General features: G+C 36.9%; 1 protein-coding gene across 3 annotated transcripts in view; it reads right to left on the reverse strand.

Moving 5' to 3' along the window:
- AP3B1 (adaptor related protein complex 3 subunit beta 1) overlaps window positions 1–18,782 on the reverse strand; it is a 156,644-nt gene that overhangs the window by 69,310 nt on the left and 68,552 nt on the right. For all 3 annotated transcript variants that reach the window (XM_060761621.2, XM_060761623.2, XM_060761622.2), the window contains exons 18-22: window positions 17,212–17,347; window positions 15,101–15,212; window positions 12,265–12,433; window positions 2,757–2,829; window positions 1,692–1,798 (exon numbers count right to left, since the gene is read on the reverse strand). In XM_060761621.2, coding sequence (XP_060617604.2) covers window positions 1,692–1,798; window positions 2,757–2,829; window positions 12,265–12,433; window positions 15,101–15,212; window positions 17,212–17,347 — 597 coding nt within the window. The remainder of the gene's footprint in view (window positions 1–1,691; window positions 1,799–2,756; window positions 2,830–12,264; window positions 12,434–15,100; window positions 15,213–17,211; window positions 17,348–18,782) is intronic.

Raw genomic sequence — 18,782 nt, forward strand, 5'->3', positions numbered from 1 at the left:
CTGAACATGCCACAGCTTGTGCATGAGACGGGAAGTTTTCGTGTTTGTTCCATCTGGAGGTTGCTAATGACCTCCTCTTGGTGTGTGTTTTATGTTGTTGTCTGTATGCAGGGGTGAAAGTATAGGTTACTGAGTGTACGAGTAACAAAGCAGTTAATTTTTAAACTCAGGAAGCCCCGCCTCTCAAACAAAGCAGTTAATTTTTAAACTCAGGAAGCCCTGCCTCTCAAACAAAGCAGCACTGAAAGCAGTTAAATTTAACCAAAGCTTATCCTGAAGCAGAAGGAAACAAAATGGATTCCTGCTTCCTCAACTTCTGTGGAAGCCCAGCTGCCCCTTGGGTTCAGACGCTGGTTTATATAGGATAACCAGGAAGCCCCGCCTCTCAAACAAAGCAGTTAATTTTTAAACTCAGGAAACCCCGCCTCTCAAACAAAGCAGTTAATTTTTAAACTCAGGAAGCCCCGCCTCTCAAACAAAGCAGCACTGAAAGCAGTTACATTTAACCAAAGCTTATCCTGAAGCAGAAGGAAACAAAATGGATTCCTGCTTCCTCAACTTCTGTGGAAGCCCAGACCTACAAAGCACTTTAAATACCTTGGCAGAAGCATATGAAAGGTCTCTCACCGAACTTTGAGAAAACCAAAATGCTCTACCAGCAGACACCAACAAATCCCTCTGCAATGTCAGAAATAAATCTGAATGGTGTAATGTTAGAAAATGTTGACCATTTCTGCTATCTTGACAGTCACTTCTCCACAGAAGTCAGCATCAACACTGAAATACCAGACTGCCTGAGCTCTGCGAGTGTAGCGTGATTTCGAATGAAGCAGAGTATTTGAGAATTGGGACATTCATGATACTTGTTTATAAAGCTACTACTCTCCTAACTCTGTTATATATGTCTGCGAAATGTGGACCGTCTAAAAAAGTCACTCTCAATTTCTGGAAAGATTACATCAGCGTTACCTCAGAAAAATCCTGTAAACCTCTAGGGCAGATAAATGTCAGTGTTCTACAAGAAAGAAAAACCACCAGCACTTAAGTGATGATCCTCCGCCATCAACTTTGCTGGACTGGCCACATTGTCCAAATGCCCAGCCACCATCTCTCACTTTACTCTCAACTCAAGAACAAAAAACAGAATGTTGGCGGGCAGCAAAACAGATTTAAAGATAGGCTTAAAGCTAATCTTAAAAACTGTGGCATAGACACCAAGAACTGAGAAGCCCTGGCCCTAGAGAATTCTAACTAGTTATCAGCTGTAATCAACAGTGCTGTGGATTTCGAAGAGGCACAAATGGAGGGTGAAAGGGAGAAACGTGTCAAGAGGAAGTTGCGTCAAGCCAACTCTTGTCTGGAAACCGATATCCCCACTGTGATGGGGAATAGGTCTCTACAGTCACTTATGGAGCCACCACCAAGACTCTATACTTGGAAGGCAATCATAGCCTATGATGAGTAAGTATGCTTTTCTGGACCTAAGTTAAGAACATAATCAGCAAAACAACTATATTTACGAGTACAGATATTATCACATAGGCAGTGTTTAAGAAATCATAGACTATTCTTTCCAGTTTTGTTTTTATTTACCTTTAAAGAAGGAAGGTGAGTTGTGAATATCTTATGAGCTAATTGCTGAACAGTAAGAGAAGGAGCTAAGAAAATAAATCTATGAAAAAAGTACTTACATTAATGACAGAAGAACTTGATAAATTTAAACCTTCTAGGTCAGCAGTTAAAGTGGGTGAAAGAATCGATGGCTTGGGAAGTACTGTGGGAGCGGATACAGGATTGACTGCAGAAAATAAACAGTTGAGAAAAAAATTAAACCATCATTAAGCTGATATAGAAGATTATGGTTCTGTGGTATCTTACATTCTTCCACCTACATATTAGAGTCTCCAAAACATTTAAATAAAAATGGTAGTATTTATATAAACATATTACTGGTTTCATTCTACAGACTCCTATGTTGCATAGATATAGAGGCAAACCATTTTTAAAAGTCAACCAAGAACATTCTGAGATATAGAAAATGAAAATGGAAGGTAGATTACAAACTCATAAGCTTGGATTCAAACTTTGCCTCTTGTAACAGAAAGATAATTTAAGGGTTCTCAATTCAGGGGACCTTCCCACCAGAAGAAATATTGGGAACACAACATTTTACTTATTGGCTTCTCTCCCTGCATAACTTCGGTCCAAGATTGGAAAAGTGTTAAGAGTAGAACTTGGGACAGAAGGGGAGGAAGAACTGAGAAAAGCAATTCCTTGTTCATTTCACCAGCATGAACCCTTCCAATGATAGTGGATAAAATTGATTTGCAATTAATCCATTTTAAAGGAGGGGAGAACATGAATCCCATCCTGTTTGTACTTGATGTTGATAGATATATAGATATTTGTGAACACAGGTAAAACCAACTTTTAAAGAAATGGCAGCATAATTTCCAGTAACCATGTGCTTAACTACTGCCATGCTTTCAAAAACGACTTATTTATAAAAGGAGAAATATTAAATATAAAAATATATGACACTATTACAATGATTGGATGATACATTTGACATTTAAGGAACCACAAAACAGTGTTTCCTCATTTAATATGAAACTCTTCTGTTAAGAGATTCAAGTGGATTACCCAGACTGTTAAAATGCACATTATCGTAATGCATATTTAAAGTGCATCAGTTCAATTAAAAATGCTGTAATTCAAAATAGCAGTGGAATAAAAAAATCATCTGAAATACTTACAGTCATCCAAATCTAAGAGTGACATCTCTTGCTTAGTGGTAGCTTGGTTACCTTGTAAGATATTCTGTTCTTTCTATCAAAATAATGAGAAAATTTCATCAGAGAGTAAAAGGATTTTCATCAGAGGGTTAAAACATTACCTATGTTTTCATACCTGGAAAACATTGCTCACTGATCTCAATCACTGTTAAGGGTGACATAATGAGAATTCATAATAAAAAATCAACATTATTCAGGGCTTTCTTTTGACATCAACATTACATCACATTTTGTGGTTCTGCTTCAGCCGTAGGTCAGTGTCCTGCTCTAAGCACTTAGTCATGCTTATTACTTTTTAGTTTTAAAGTGCATTTGTAATGGCTTTGATCATGATTATAAGAAATTAGCATTCCATATTAGCATTTAACTACCCCTCCTTTCTTGCAATCCTTAAGCCCTGAGTTTGAATTAGCAATTTTGTCCTCTTTTTTAAAAAAACATTCTAATAGTCTTAATTACTAAATCTATATTTGGACATGTGATCAAATCAAATGATAGTTGTTGCAAGATGAGAGACAAAATCAAATCTTTAACAGCCTTATAAATTGAGATTTTCCATTAATGAAATATTTAAAATATTTTCAGAGTAGCAGAAGAGATGACAAATCAATCACTTAGGGGAAAGAAACATGTTTTGTTTGTATATTATTGTCTCTGTACTTAAACTCCTAGTAAACCATTCCAAAAATAAATGTGAGGAGAGGAAGGAACAATTCAATACTTATGTTTTTAAATTTTTACACTGAAATCACTCAATAACTGCCCAGAATTCACAACTGAATGCCATCACTACCTATTCCAGAAGACCTGTCCCTTCTCAAGAAAGAATGGAAAATTTGCCTACTGAGTCTGTTCTTCAAGATTTTTAACAGCCTTATAAATGGGATACAATGGGAGAAGTACCATATATTTTCTTTACACACTCTAAGGACATAATTCCATATAATACATTGTCACAAGTCTGAATATCCAAAGTGACCAACTGTTTGAATATCCAAAGTGACCATATACAGGTTGATTGTTGTTGTTTATTCGTTCAGTCGCTTCCGACTCTTTGTGACCTCATGGACCAGCTCACGCCACAGCTCCCTGTCCGCTGTCGCTATCCCAGCTCCTTCAAGGTCAAGCCAGTCACTTCAAGGATAACATCCATCCATCTTGCCCTTGGTCAGCCCCTCTTCCTTTTTCCTTCCATTTTCCCCATCATCAATATCTTCTCCAAGTTTTCCTGTCTTCTCATTATGTGACCAAAGTACTTCATCTTTGCCTCAAATATCCTTCCCTCCAGTGAGTAGCCGGGCTTTATATTCTGGAGTATGGACTGGTTTGATCTTCCTGCAGTCAAAGGCACTCTCAGAATTTTCCTCCAACACCACAGTTCAAAAGCATCTATTTTACTGTGCTCAGCCTTCCTTATGGTCCTGCTCTCACATCCATAGATTACTACGGGGAATACCATTGCTTTAACTATGCGGATCTTTGTTGTCAGTGTGATGTCTCAACTCTTCACTGTTTTATTGAGATTGGTCATTGCTCTCCCCCCAAGAAGTGAACGTCTTCTGATTTCCTGGCTGCAGCCTGCGTCTGCAGTACTTTTTGTGCCTAGAAATACAAAGTCTGTCACTGCCTTCACATTTTCTCCCTCTGTTACTCAGTTATCAATCAGTCTGGTTCCCATCATCCTGGGTTTTTATGTTTAACTGAAACCCAGCTTTTGTACTTTCTTCTTTCGCCTTGGTTATAAGGCTACTCAGCTCCTCATTTTCAGCCATCAAAGTGGTATCATCTGCATATCTAAGGTTGTTAATGTTTCTCAGGTTGATTAGTGTGAGTATATTGTGAACCATATCCAAAATCAATGCTGGCAACCATACATAGTGATCAGATCCTAATGACTGCATAACGGGATTAAATAAATGTTTCCACCAATTTATCAGGAGTGCTTATGAAATTCACTCTAAGCCTGCTTGCACAAATTCAGGATGAAAGAACATACCTCTTCTCCATATTTTCTGCACAGTACAGAAAATTTGGAGGGCTAGGGAACATTTTCAAGTTCAGTGGATTTTGAGAGTTTGACCCTTTCTTCTATCTAATATATATATATATATGAAAAATTTTTAGGAGAAGGAAACAGCTGCACATAATGGCTTCATATTATAAGTAGCTAAAAATATAGAATTGTGTTGCCCTAGAGAAAATTTTCTTGAGTCCATAACAAAAGGCTACTTGATTCTCATTCCTGTTTTAGAGAATGAGAAGCCTTATCTGAATGAGGGGAAGCTTTTAATAATTTGGTGCTATGCAATTTAGTGGGGTTCAAGAAATATCAAGAACCTTGAATTGCAAATGGAGAAATGTGGCCAGTTTATAGATACCACAAGCTTTCTTTTTGTAAAATAATGCGCCATTTCCCTTTTACAAATGGTAAATATGAGTGCAACATTCTGGGCAAGGTCACTCAGGACTTTTAAAATTTAAGAAAACCTATACATTCAGACTCACCCGATAACATTCTCCATTTACATTTAGTCTAATTGAAAATGAACTTCAAAACTCGTCATCTGTTTCCCCCCCCCCCTTAACACCACAATTTAAACAAAGCCCAAACATATTTCCGACAAAAAGAATGCAGTCCAAAGCTGAATACTAAACAAAGAAGTTAAGTCATATCCCATCAAACATTTCTCCATTTGCAATTCATCTTGATAATAGAGACAGAAGCTGGGTAAATGCATATAGGACTTGAAGCAGGAGATTTCTATTGCTCGATGCATAATTCATGTGCTCCGCCTGCAAAGTGTGTAAAATGAAAATTTCACACCACAGCATGAGCCATGGAACTGCAAAGAAGAGGCAGATGAAATAATATTTTACTGTGTGAATTCTGTTTCTTACTCTTCCAATATTTATAGAAAACCATCACTGACAAACCAAATGCACTGACTGATCACCTACTGTTTCCATTGTGTTAGCAGTTGAAAAGAGATCAGGCAGAAAGATAGACAATTTGTTTTTTATATATTTTTGAAGTAGTGGATCAGGTTTTTAACAGCTGAGTGACTGCATTATGCTTGTACAGGAGGTCATCAGTAACTGATTTTAAAATTCTACCAGAGACTTATTACTTACTCATGCATCATATTCAAATCTGCATTTTAATACATCTAACTATGTTTCCAAACATCTGCATATCTCATGTTTCTCCAAATACGCTTATATTTTTTGAAAGAAATTACCTGCTGTGTTGAGAAATTTAAATAATTGGAAAGTTATACTTTTGAGTTAAGTGAATTAGAAGTACAAAATTATAATTACTATGAGAGGATATTTCATACTTATTTATAAAAATGAAATAAGTAACTACAAATCTATAGATATCTTCACTCGCATGTCTTCTTCTTAATATTGTATTACAGGCCTTGTGTGTGTATATGCCTTCAAGTTGCTAGTTGACTTATGGCAACTCCATGAATTTCACAGGGTTTCCTTAGGCAAGAAATACGCAGAGGCGATTTTGACAGCTTATTCTTCTTAAGTATGACCCTATCTCCTTCATCACACTAGAGAATGAATCCACTTTAAATCCGGTTGCTGCCTCCTGCAGAATTCTGGGGTTTGTAGTTTAGGGAGGAGCCTTTAACAACTTCACTAAACTACAAACCTCAGAATTCTGCAGGAGGCAGAAATTGGATTTAAAGTGGATTCATTCTTTAGTGTGATGAGATATTATAGCACTGGTGTGTAATATATTTAATTTTAACATTTTTATAAAGAATTCTACTGACTTCCTGATCATTTTTCTCCTGTTTACTTGTACAGCATTGCTCTTTTGCTTCAAAGGACAAATGGGGAACTATTCATACTGTAGAATTGTAATGTTATTCCAATTTGACTGCCATGATTCCATCCTATAGATGAAATCTGATGATGATAAGGATGATTTCTTACTTGCATCTCACCATGGATCAAGGCAGGGAACAATTATACATTAAAATATATTCCAGGAGTTAAAAGCAAATAACCTTGTTAAAACATTATTTTAAAAAGGACATGTACAATCAATGCATATAAAAACTAGTGCATAATTTAATATTTAAAATTATTTGGATAAGTGTTGTAGTAGAGTCTGTTGGCAACGCTGCAACTGGTAGTAGGAGTGGTAGAGGAGGGAAACGAGGCGTCCAGGTGTTAGATGAGGAGCAGCAAAGAAACAGAATCTGGGAGATACTTATGTCACCCACTGATGAAGAATCCTTTGAAGGTTTCTCTGAGAATGAAATGAGTGAGGAGGAGGAAGGAGATTCAGATGGGAATAGAGGCATTAAGAGGATTACTTGAGAGCAGGAGTCAGACGAGGAACGTCAGAGAAAGACGATTCGGGACACACTTACTGCTCGCACAGAGGAAGAGGATTTCATGGGCTTTTCTGGGAATGATGGGTCTGGATGTAGTGGGGATGAAGAGGAACCACTAGATTGGACCAAGGTACAGGGGATTCGGAATGTGTGTACTCAACCAACAGTGACACTTTTATGGGGTTTTCTGGTGGCGGGGATTGGAAATCTGGTGATACTATGGAATCGTGGGGAGACCTAAGTCTTGACAAGAGGTGGAAGAGTTGGAGGAATGGGCATTGGCATTCAGCTGTAGAGGCTAAGCCAGCTGATAGTGATGAGGATGGGGTGGGATGATGAGCTGTAAGATAAATGAAGGCACTAGAATGATAGAACTTTGCAGTATGTAAAGTGTTGGTTTTGTGCCTTGGATCTTGTCGCTGCCGCTTTCTTGTTGGGCTTGGGTCCTGGATCTGCAGGTTGCTGCTTACTTTGTGTACCGACTGGCTTGGATTCTCGTAAGTGCGGATTTCCCCTCTCCTTGACTTCGGACTGTTTTTGACGACCACGCTGCCTTTTGGACTTGGAACTTTCAACTGGGATTTCTTCAACTTTGGACTGCTTCTGGACGACGGCTTCTCTTCGTGGATCTTTGTTTGCTTATTATCTTTGAACTGTGTGATTTTAGTGTTTTGGAAGAACTCTTACTTAATCCGGATTTTTTGCCAGTTTAATCCGGTTTATTTTCTAAGTTTGTTTTTCACGCTGCAAATTGCTGCAAACTTTGAGTTTTGACCAGAGGCACGGAAGCAAGTGTCTCTGAGTCATGTTTACTTTGTTTTAATAAACTATTGTTTTGGATATACTCCTGTTTCTGGCTCTTTAAGGCATCTGGGTTCCGACAATAGGCTTGCTGGAAGACATTGGTCTTTAGCACTGTTTTAAATTAGGACAATATAATCAACTATTGAAGCTTTTCCAGCAGGTCATTCCACAATCTAGGGGAGGCTGAATAAAATTTCCTTTGGGTGACCACTGCCAACTTAGTTCCAGCTGACTGAAATAAATGTTTCCCCAGAGGATCAAATATAAGGGGCAGTTAATAGAAAGGGAGGCGATCATTTAGGAAGGTGGTGATCTTATCTTGGGGTTTGCAGTTTGGTGAGTTACTAGAGGAATTTGCTGGCTGAAATTCTAAATGTCCCTGCACAAGACAGAATCTTTGCAGATGAAGTGTAAAGGTAATGCTATAGTTCTGTTTTGTGAATGTGTCCCTGGTAAAATCCCAAGCCACAAACACTCACTCCTACCATATTTATCAATTATTGTTCACTCCTTCCATACTAACCAATTATGAAATTGCAGCATGCTCTTCTACAGAGCTCTGAAGAATCCATATTTCCTCTCTTGCAGTCAAATCCCCATTGGGCAAATTAAACAGAAATAAATGTGTATATCACTGCTGAGAAAAGTTACTGTTTAGGAATACAATTATTACCTGAATTTCTAAATGCAAGGACCTTCCATTCTTGTTCTCTCACTCACAGCACGCATTAATTGCATGGGAGACCATTAATGCTATATTTCCTGGTTTTCCTACTGTAAAGGGCGTTCTTAGTGGCCAATCCCAACTTTTGGAGTCCCTTTCCTAGGGAGCCTAGAATGGCTCACTCCTTGCTCTTTTTCTGCTGACAGACTTTCAGGAACCAACTGCAATAAGATTGGGGGTTTTTTTTTCATATAATGCTTTTATTAAAATTAAAATGATTTCAATATATATATACATTATTTTTAAAATAAAGGGTTTTTAAAATTAATTTTGGCATGTTTTTAATCTGTTCTGACTTTCATATGCTATCCAATAGTGGGGGAAAGGAAGAATATAAATTAATTAAATAAAAAGAAAAGGTACTCCTTGATGGTTTCCCATTCAGACACTAACCAGGACTAACCTTAATTAACTTCTAAGATCAGAAGGGATCTTATGTCTTTAGAATATTTAGACAACAGTATTACAGGTCCACATTTAATTTTTTTAATGAAACAAAGTGTTCAGTAAGAAAGGTCATCTGTTCAAAGAGTATGTACTATATATACATATGCATAAGTCTAGAAAATTTGATCTAACTGACCCAAAAAACCTAATTTGACTTATCCATGGGACAATGTAAGTACCACACCCTTTTCTGAGTAGACTGGTGAAAGGCAGAGCTTCATTCATCCTGGGAAAACCTAAAAGAAGAACCAGCACCCTCTACTCTCACCTCTGTGGTGTTGCTTCTAGCCCTTTTTAATGCCCTGCCAGGAAAATGGTGACATTAGCTGCCTACCTGAGACAGCGCTGGTGCTTTCCCCTTTGCTCAAAAATGACCCTCGACTTATACATGGAGTATATGAAAATCCACAAACCTATCCCTATACAATATAAATACATATGGTATATATATCAATAAAGATGTATTTCTGGCATAATCAAAGCCTCCTTACAGGAAAAAATAAGTAAGTTCATAAATAGGTAGAATTCTTTTGATGGTCCATTAATTTAGCAGCTGTACATCACTGACAAACCAATAGTATTATACAGACAAGAGAAACTGCTGGTGGTAGTAGCAGGCACTGTAGGAATGGCTACCAGCTCTCAACTATTTCCAGATGCTTGGAATGAGAGGTTCTTGGAGATGAGGGGATGAGATAGGTGGCTTAGATAATTGCCTATGCTTTGGGAAAGATTATAAGATATCTCTGCCAGAGTGCCTGGCCCTGAGGATCATCCCCTTCCTTCACCCTCCACCCTCACCCCTGCTCCCAGCAGTTGCCTCCTCCTGTAACAAACACCACTATACTGCATTCATTTCTAATAATGGGTTTCTTTACCATTTTATTCTCCCTCAAACCTGAGACTCAAAGCAGCAATCTAAAATTAAAATAACCATATTTACTTACATATATTTACATGAGTGAAAGGCAAATTATTTTAGCATCAAAGAGGCTTCTAATTGACCAGTTGTTCTAGTATTTCCTTGTCTGATTTAATATGATTTACATTCTGCTTTTCTCTTACTGCTGGGATGCAAGGCAGCTTATAAATATGGCTTCGGCAAAGCCATAATACATTATATAAACTCAAATATGAGTTAAGTTAATTATACTATTAAAAGACAAATTATATGAAATCAATTTACAGTACCATATTATTAGTAAATAGGGATGAAAATATTTTAAAGCCCAGCTAATTCATTTAATATTTTGTGGAAAAAAAGTCAGTGGCTGAATGCCTTCCTAGACAGAGAGAACTTTCCTTGCTGTCAGAAAGACAAGAGGGAGGGGAGTAGACTAATCACGCTTGGAGGGGAATTGCAAATCTGAGATAATCTGGGAAATATTGCTTGAATACTTGTATGTTTGGACATATGGAGAATAGCTGTCAAGAGTAGACATAAATCCGACCAATGGTTCGATGACATAAGGTAACTCCATATGAATGCCTATTAGGTGTCATTGTCAATGGTCTGCAAATCTGTACTATATACTACTCTTACATTTGCACTGCATTGTTTCAGTAATCTGAATACAAAACACATAGTTGTCACCATGCTGAAGTACAGAAGTACAGAAGCAATGGTTCTGCAAGACTGCAAGGTGCCTTTATACACTTTGTTGTCAATAGCCATGAAAACAAGTATCTTGTTCTTAACTGGCCATAAAATATGACCTTCAGCATTTGAGAGTTGGGGGCAGCTGTTTTTTTTTTTTTTGTTTTGTTTTTTTTAAAGAATGCTTGCTACACTTACCTTTTCATCACAGTCAAGAAGGCCAGAACTTTCCAGGATTGCTATTATGATTTTGTGGCCTATTTCTATATTTTAGACACCTTTCAAAAATGTATCTCCTCTCATATGTTAAATATTTGTTAAATGTCTGCAACTTTGGAGCAATCTTGATAGGCAGCCATTACTTGTGTCTGTGCAAATCAGTATTATCCCTAGTTTCTCTGGCAGGTACAGGGGTTGGTCAGAGAGTCAACCACAATAAACATTTTATTGTCGTTAACTGCCTTCAGGTCAACTTTACCAAATATTATCCTCTTTTTCTAGCAAGTCATCTCTTTCACATAATGGCTAAAATTTGACAGTCTCAATTCAGTCATCTACAGATACTTAAAGTAGTAAGAATGCTCGACTGTTTTGAAAGATCTGCAAATTCAAGCACAAAATGAATAATTCCCCTACTAGTGACATGAAGGCCTTAGGAGAATAACAGGAAAAATTGGGAAAAGTTACATCCCATTTTCCTCCACAGACAAATTTTCATTTTTTCCAGGATAAACTTTGAAAAGGACACAGATAAAACTATTTTCCCTTTAGAAAAATGTAGTAAAGTGTTTTTAAGACAATGCTTTGTCTTCTATGATTCAAATAGCTGCATAATAACAATATTATATTTAAGACAAACTTCAGAATTGAAAAGTGATAACACAGATCTGCCCGTTATGTTCATATTAAGGTACAAGTAAAACTAAACCCAGTCACTGAAGAGTACACAGTTAATCTCCAACCAGCATACATTGTTGTAAAGTAAATGGTTACCTGTTTATTTTACTTGAGTATCTTGGATCTATCAAAATACAAACCCAAGAATGATGGGTCTCTAAATGAGCTTCCAGACAAATTAGATGAATATGTAGTTCAAAAGCAATGTGATACAATAGTAACACAATCAGAATTTTTACACCCACATTCATACTTTGCACCAAATCTTTCTAAGTTTTTTTTTTGTCGTGTCAATTCTCTCACACCAGAAGCGACTTGCAGTTTCTCTCTTTCTAAGTTAAAAAGCCTACTATAACTTCTTATAGTTTACAAGATACAGTTTATGTAACAGAAACAGAACCATAATCATTAATGTATTATACAGTGGGTTAATCATTGGCCATAAACAGTTTCATCCTTTGTAGTGAAAGAGAATATTAATTTTCATTAACTTCCACTTAATGTTTTTGCAAAGAAGTTCAGATGGAAAAATAAACAACAGCACAATTTCTGAGAAGTCCCACTCTCATATATAATAAAGGTAATGGTTTACAAATCATTAATGTAATGCAAATGCAACATATATACAAATTAAACGTGTACCTTGGGCGGATGTGCTGCACGAAGTGATTTTTTAGCTTCCAAATTCCTTTCGGAGTCACTTTCTGAGCTGGATTCTGAAGAACTGTCATCAGCTGAGCTTGATTCTGAACTTGAAGAGTCTGGTGCTTTTCGAGATTTGACTTTATTTTCTTCTGTTCCATTAAAGTTGCTAAGCATAAAATACACGTATTAGCAATTCACTGAAAATTATTCATTCCATAAAATATAGCTAAATAAAAATGTAGGAAATTAAATAAGTGCCTCAAATATTGCTTTGAAAAGCATTTCAAAATATCTTGGCTCTCTGAAAAACTAAAATATCAATTTGCTATGTGCATATTCTGTTGCACATGAGCTATTGTTTGTAGTGACAATCTGAAGTGGATTTCCCCACTTCAACATATTATATTATATTATATTATATTATATTATATTATATTATTTAACAATACTAAATAAACAAATAAAGAGGAACAATGTTCTTGCCTTGCCCTACTTCACTGTCATTTCTTTTGACCTCTAACCATGGATATAAAGCAGGTATAAATTATATATATATCAGTCCTGAAGTCAACATCCATGCCAAGCACCACCACTGACTAGGCAGAATGACCTGGCATGGATTGGCCAGGCAGCCAGAGTTTTCAATGTTCTGACATGTTACCAACAATCTGAAAAATGCATCTGGCAGTAGCCAGATACATTTGAACTTTTCCCTCCCTTGACATCTGCTTTTTACAGTGACTTTGTGTAAATCAACCTACAAGACCAGGAATTCTCTTCACTTCCTTTCCCCGCATCAAATACCTAACAGTTGGAGAGTGACAACTCCTTGAGAAAGACCTATTGGGCACTGAATGTGCAACTGGCCTCCTCAACCCATTCACTTGTTCACTAAGCATATGGAAAAAATCCAAAATCTGAAAAACTTCTGGTCCCAAGCAGTTTGGCTATGGGCGACTCAACCTACACAACTGAAGAAAAACTCATGTAACCATATAGATAAAATAATAAGTTATCATCCAACTGAATGGCTCCACAGCTAGAACTACTTCTATCAACACAGGCTTAATGACACTTTGCATGCCAAACCTTATTCTAGGAAATCCTTCCAAGTTTTCTTCTGGAGAGCACAACTTGATTCATAGGGAAGGGGAAGATAGTTCTACTGCTCTAGCAGTCAAATACTAATAAGATTGGACAAAATGCAGTCTATGGGCTAGACCTAGAGGAACCTGCACTGCCAGCCTGCTCTCACTTTTTAAAAACTGAAAATGACAACCCATGCCCACTATGGGATGTATGGGGTAATTTTCCTATATGCCCCCAGAAAGGAACTCTGTTACAGGAACAACAGAAATAATTTTTATGAGTGGGGGCTACTGTATTTTAACTTCATTGTTATGATTTCAAAGGACTTTACACTTTTAACATTTGAATGGCGGTGTAATATGGTAACTTGTTTAACTCAATATTAACTATATCATTAAAATTTTAGTTTTTTTTCTTGTTTTAACACTTGTAAGTTATTTTGAGTCCCAAGCTTGTATAAGAATAAACAAATGCAATTCAAAAGCTTCGCAAATCTATTGCAAAACCCTAATACATAGTTCCATAAGTAGAAATGTAACTGCATGTAATTCTTCCTCACATTTAATTTCCACTATCTTAACATTTCCATTTAATGCAAAAAGTAGAAGTAGTTCCGGAAACTATTCAGAGTGAAAACATCTTTTTGAAGCAAAACTGAACTATTTTCCATGTAAGCAGTGAATTATCTGAAGATACATTTTTTTCAGGGAAAAACATACTTCTTTACTCTGTTTTGACAAGTAATCATTGTTTATCTTATTGTTTAAGAATTTTAAATACTAATCTAATGATTTTTTAAAAACCCTGTTAAGTAGCTTTTTAACTTTGCAATGATGAAAAGCTGGTATTAATTTAACCTACAGATTTGATTTGTTCTGAACAGGAAAAACAATATAAATCACTTTTAAAATCATTAAATCCTGACTTAAATTAATAAAGTCATAATTAGGGCATTATGCTGTGTTTGTTATGGAAGTGGCAGGGCGAGCTGCTTTAATTACTGTCTGTAATAAAAGGAGCAGAGTGCGTACTGCACCCCAATCAGCGCTGTCAGCCACGACTGAGCTGAGCGGCAAACTCATCAAGTGAGCTGGCAGCAGGCAACAGAGCAAAAGGGTGATCATGTCTGCAGAGGCCACTAGCTGACAGAAGTGTAAGAAACAGATTCAGACAATCCAAGATATTAGCCTCAATTACTTCAAATGTTGATGATATTTTAATACATGATAACTCTGTTGGTAATAAGGAAAGCTCTAAAAGCCCCAGCACTTAAGCAGTTTCTGACCATTTCCCTTCATAGCCCTTGCCTCCAATATCTGGATCATAATCATTTTAATATAACATTATTCAAGGGGAAATCAATTGCCTTAGTTACATAAGGGCAGGATACAGAAGAATTTAATTTTAGCCCTCAGCAAAATGGGTATATGGGTAATTAACTGTTTCATAAAGAAGTATAACTGCTTAGTCTCCCAAGGTTATGTTAATATCCTCTGCTCAATACCTAAATATGCAACTAAAGTTAAAGACAAAATAAACTGAAGGGTTGCTCAATTTACAACTAATCTCCAGCCTGATAGAAGTAGATACTTTTCCGAAATGAATTTCATTATAAAACATATGGTGCATTTGTGTACAAAATTTGTTGCATCACTATTCTGATATGCCACCTGTCATAATCAAATCACATACATATATGCATACACACCTCTTTGAAATCATAACCTCTTTACATGAGACTGACCTTTTGGCCTTTGATTTTCCAGTGCTCTCATCTTCAGAAGAACTGTTACTACTTTCCACACTGCTGTTTCCTTGCCCTTCCTTTTTTCCTTCTTCGCTATCAGAATCACTCTCTAGAAAAAGAAAGTCTTATATGTTTGTACAGAATTCAAGTGAGTAATTTTAAAATGTGATGTTAAAACATTCTGACATAATCTATACATGTTTAATTTTTACAATAATTTAACAACAATTTATTTGTCAAAATTCAGGCATTCGAGAAATATGTTCTACCCTCACTGCCCTTCTCTTTCATTTTCAATATTTAAGTACTTATGGTAATCCAGTCTTGAACACAATCTAGTGATGACAATTCTATCAGGAATTTAAGTCTAATCAGTTTGAAAATGTTTCTTATATTAAACTTGAAGGTATAGAAAACAAGTGCAGGTTATAAAAAAAGTCAAGTAAAGTTTCCAACAGAATTAAAGAATCAGAGAAGTTGAGAAATGGCTTGTTAAGCTTAAAAGAGAAATCCCAAGACTAGATATTCAAAGAAGTCAGCCTGTACCTGTAGTGACCATGGTTATATGTTCTCCACTTATATGCATCTATTTAAATTGACCATAGTGAAAACTGTGGTGACCTATAGATGTCTGGTATGCCTGAGCAAGTTTCACAATAGGGGATGTTAGGTTTATCACAAGTATCCACAAAGAAGCAGTTTCTTTCTTTCTTATTTTTTCACTAGCTGTACCTGCCACGCATTGCTGTGGCCAACCTTCCTTCCTTCTTTCTCTCCCTCCCTTCCTTCCCTTTTCTTCTTTCCTTCTCTCCTTCTCTCCTTCCTTCTCTTCCTCTTCCATTCCCCCCTTTTCTTTCCTCTTTCTTCCCTTTCTTCCTTCTCTACCTTATTCTTGGACTGCAACTCCCAGCAGTCCTCCTTATCTATCTATCTCTATCTATCTATCTATCTATCTATCTATCTCTCTCTCTCTCTCTCTCTTAATCTATCTACCTTATCTACCTGGAGGCTTGCTGGGAGTTGCAGTCCAGGAATAGGAAATTGGATATATGCAGGGATTGGGATGTTCTCAAAGAAATCCAAGGAGAAGAAAGCTTCCAGCTTGGAAGCACTGCATTTGGATCATCCTCATCTCCTAAAGGACCCAGTCTAGAGGATGTTGGGAGCTATAGTCCAAAAGAGAGGGTGGATATGCTATTGTGTGTGTTGTTTGCCAGGGGGAGTCATTTTTGTGTAGCGTTTTTTTGCTTTTCTGGTTTTTAAGTCCCTTCCACTGTGTTTTTCAGTGTTTTTATGAGTGGTGGTGTATTATGTCCAAATTTGGTGTCAATTCGCCAAGTGGTTTTTGAGTTATGTTAATCCCACGAATGAACATTACATTTTTATTTATATAGGTATGTCCTGTATCTTTGAAAAATAGCGTTTAATTTTTTTTAAGATTTAGAGTAATGCAGATGTGGCTGTCTGTTCTGTTGCCAAGCAGTGGCAAATCCACTCTTGAATTTACAGCTGTATAGGAGCTTTCTGCAAAATTCATTCAAGAATCAGGGTTAATACCTGGATGGTAGCTATACAACCTGAAGTAGCTTGTTGCTCCCACAAGAACAGATCACCAGCCAACTATGGAAATATGAGATCTATTATTGTGTAGTAAGACTATGGTGACTCATTGGGCCATCTGAGGTGAAGCACTATTGGACTGCTCTGAGGAACACATTCTGGTGCACTAAGATGAGTGAAGAAAAGCTGAACAGATTTAGAATATTTTTAATAGCCACTCACCTTATTCTATTATTATGAATACACAGAAACAGGTATGAGCACTGAAAATTTATCTAAATAGCAATGTTCGTACACTTACATGGTTTGTAGTCAACTGGACCATTGAAAAAAATTATGATTGCACTGTAAGATAGAATATTAAATGTGGTTTTCTATGGTATAAGAATGTAACAATGCTCCTGCCGTAAAATGTTAATCATAGTATAACTGCTATTACATAAAAGCTTAAATAGTTTGCTTGCCATGAAAGGATTGGAACATATCTGAAGGGGCACAAAATCAGTCTTCACATTTTCCGACTGTGACCATTCTGTATTAACACATACCACTGTCACTGCTGCTAGAGGTATCATCACTTTCTTTGTCGTCAACATCTTCTTCCTCCTCCTCTGACTCAGAGTAGAATCTTTCACTGGGTTTTTCTTTCTTTGTTTTCCCTAATATTGAAGGCCATTCCTTTGCCTGTTCATAAAGTTTGAAGTACAAATTATTAAAGCTACAACAGATAACAGTGCACACCTCTCTGGTTTGTACCGATATATAGAAACAAACACAGTAATACAAAAACAAGCAGAAATGAGAATGATCAAGGTAGCTTAGAACACAAATTAATAATTTTTTTCTCATCACCATGAACTATTTAAAATAAACTGTTGACCCTTCTATTCTTACTTGAAAAAGTTGGTTGTGGAAATGGAGAGAATTAGCTGAGTAAACCATTGTTTAAAAATCAGTAATTTTTAAAAGAAGGTTATTTATATTGAGCCAAGCAACATGACCATACAGTTCAAGACTGACCGGCAGAAGCTTTATAAAATTTCAGACAACTCTGTATCTCCCCATCTGGAATCTTTAATGAGTGAAGCACAGTCTCACCCAACAAATTACAGTTTTTCCAGTAATGTATACAGGCAAGTGAAGAAAGAGACTATCTACCTTGGAATCTTTATGGTGCTATACCAGGCATGGGCAAACTTTGGCCCTCCAGGTGCTTTGGCCTTCAATCCGAATTGTGGGAGTTGAGGTCCAAAACAGCTGGAGGGCCAAAGTTTGCTCATGCCTGACAGCTATACATTACATTCCTAGCACTGATTCATAGTCATAGGAATCTCTTACATTAAGACAATTTTTTGTTCAGTTAGTTCTAATATCTTCGACACTGACTGACGGCAGCTCTCTATGGTTTTCAACAGTGAAATTTCAAAACTCTTCTGGGTGGTGCCTGGCAGCAACTAAGTCTTTAACAAACATGCCTATGAAGATGATAGGACAAGATCTTAACATGCAAGCAGGTTCATATGAGGAAAAACACTCCTTCAAGACAGCACAGACTCAAATGATGTAGAACTTTGAAGCTTCTAACTCTGACTACCAGAAAATAAACCAGGTACCAGTAAACCTGTAATGATAAACTTTGGTTCTTTCTGGAACTGGCCTCAATCAACAGTTTGGCCATAGCTTTGGGTCCGCTTTCCAAAGCCACTTCATGTTGAATGGCAGGTGGCAGAAAAAATGCTTAAACATCAAGAGTGACCCTAGATTACTTACTACTTCTAAGTAAAAGCAAAATTAAGTACCTATATTCAATTTAATCAACAAGGAAGGATGCATTTAATAGTCTCAATTATCTAGAAACAACCCTGTTATTGTTGTTGTTGTTGTTGTTCATTCGTTCAGTCGTCTCCGACTCTTTGTGATCTCATGGACAAGCCCACGCCAGAGCTCCCTGTCGGCCGTCACCACCCCCAGCTCCTTCAAGGTCAGTCCAGTCACTTCAAGGATGCCATCCATCCATCTTGCCCTTGGTCGACCCCTCTTCCTTTTACCTTCCACTTTCCCCAGCATAATTGGTTGTTGTTGTGTGCACCTTCAAATCATTTCCATCCGATGGCAATCC

Source organism: Anolis sagrei, chromosome 2 (genome assembly GCF_037176765.1).
Source record: "Anolis sagrei isolate rAnoSag1 chromosome 2, rAnoSag1.mat, whole genome shotgun sequence".
In the NCBI taxonomy this organism is placed as follows: Eukaryota; Metazoa; Chordata; class Lepidosauria; order Squamata; family Dactyloidae; genus Anolis; species Anolis sagrei.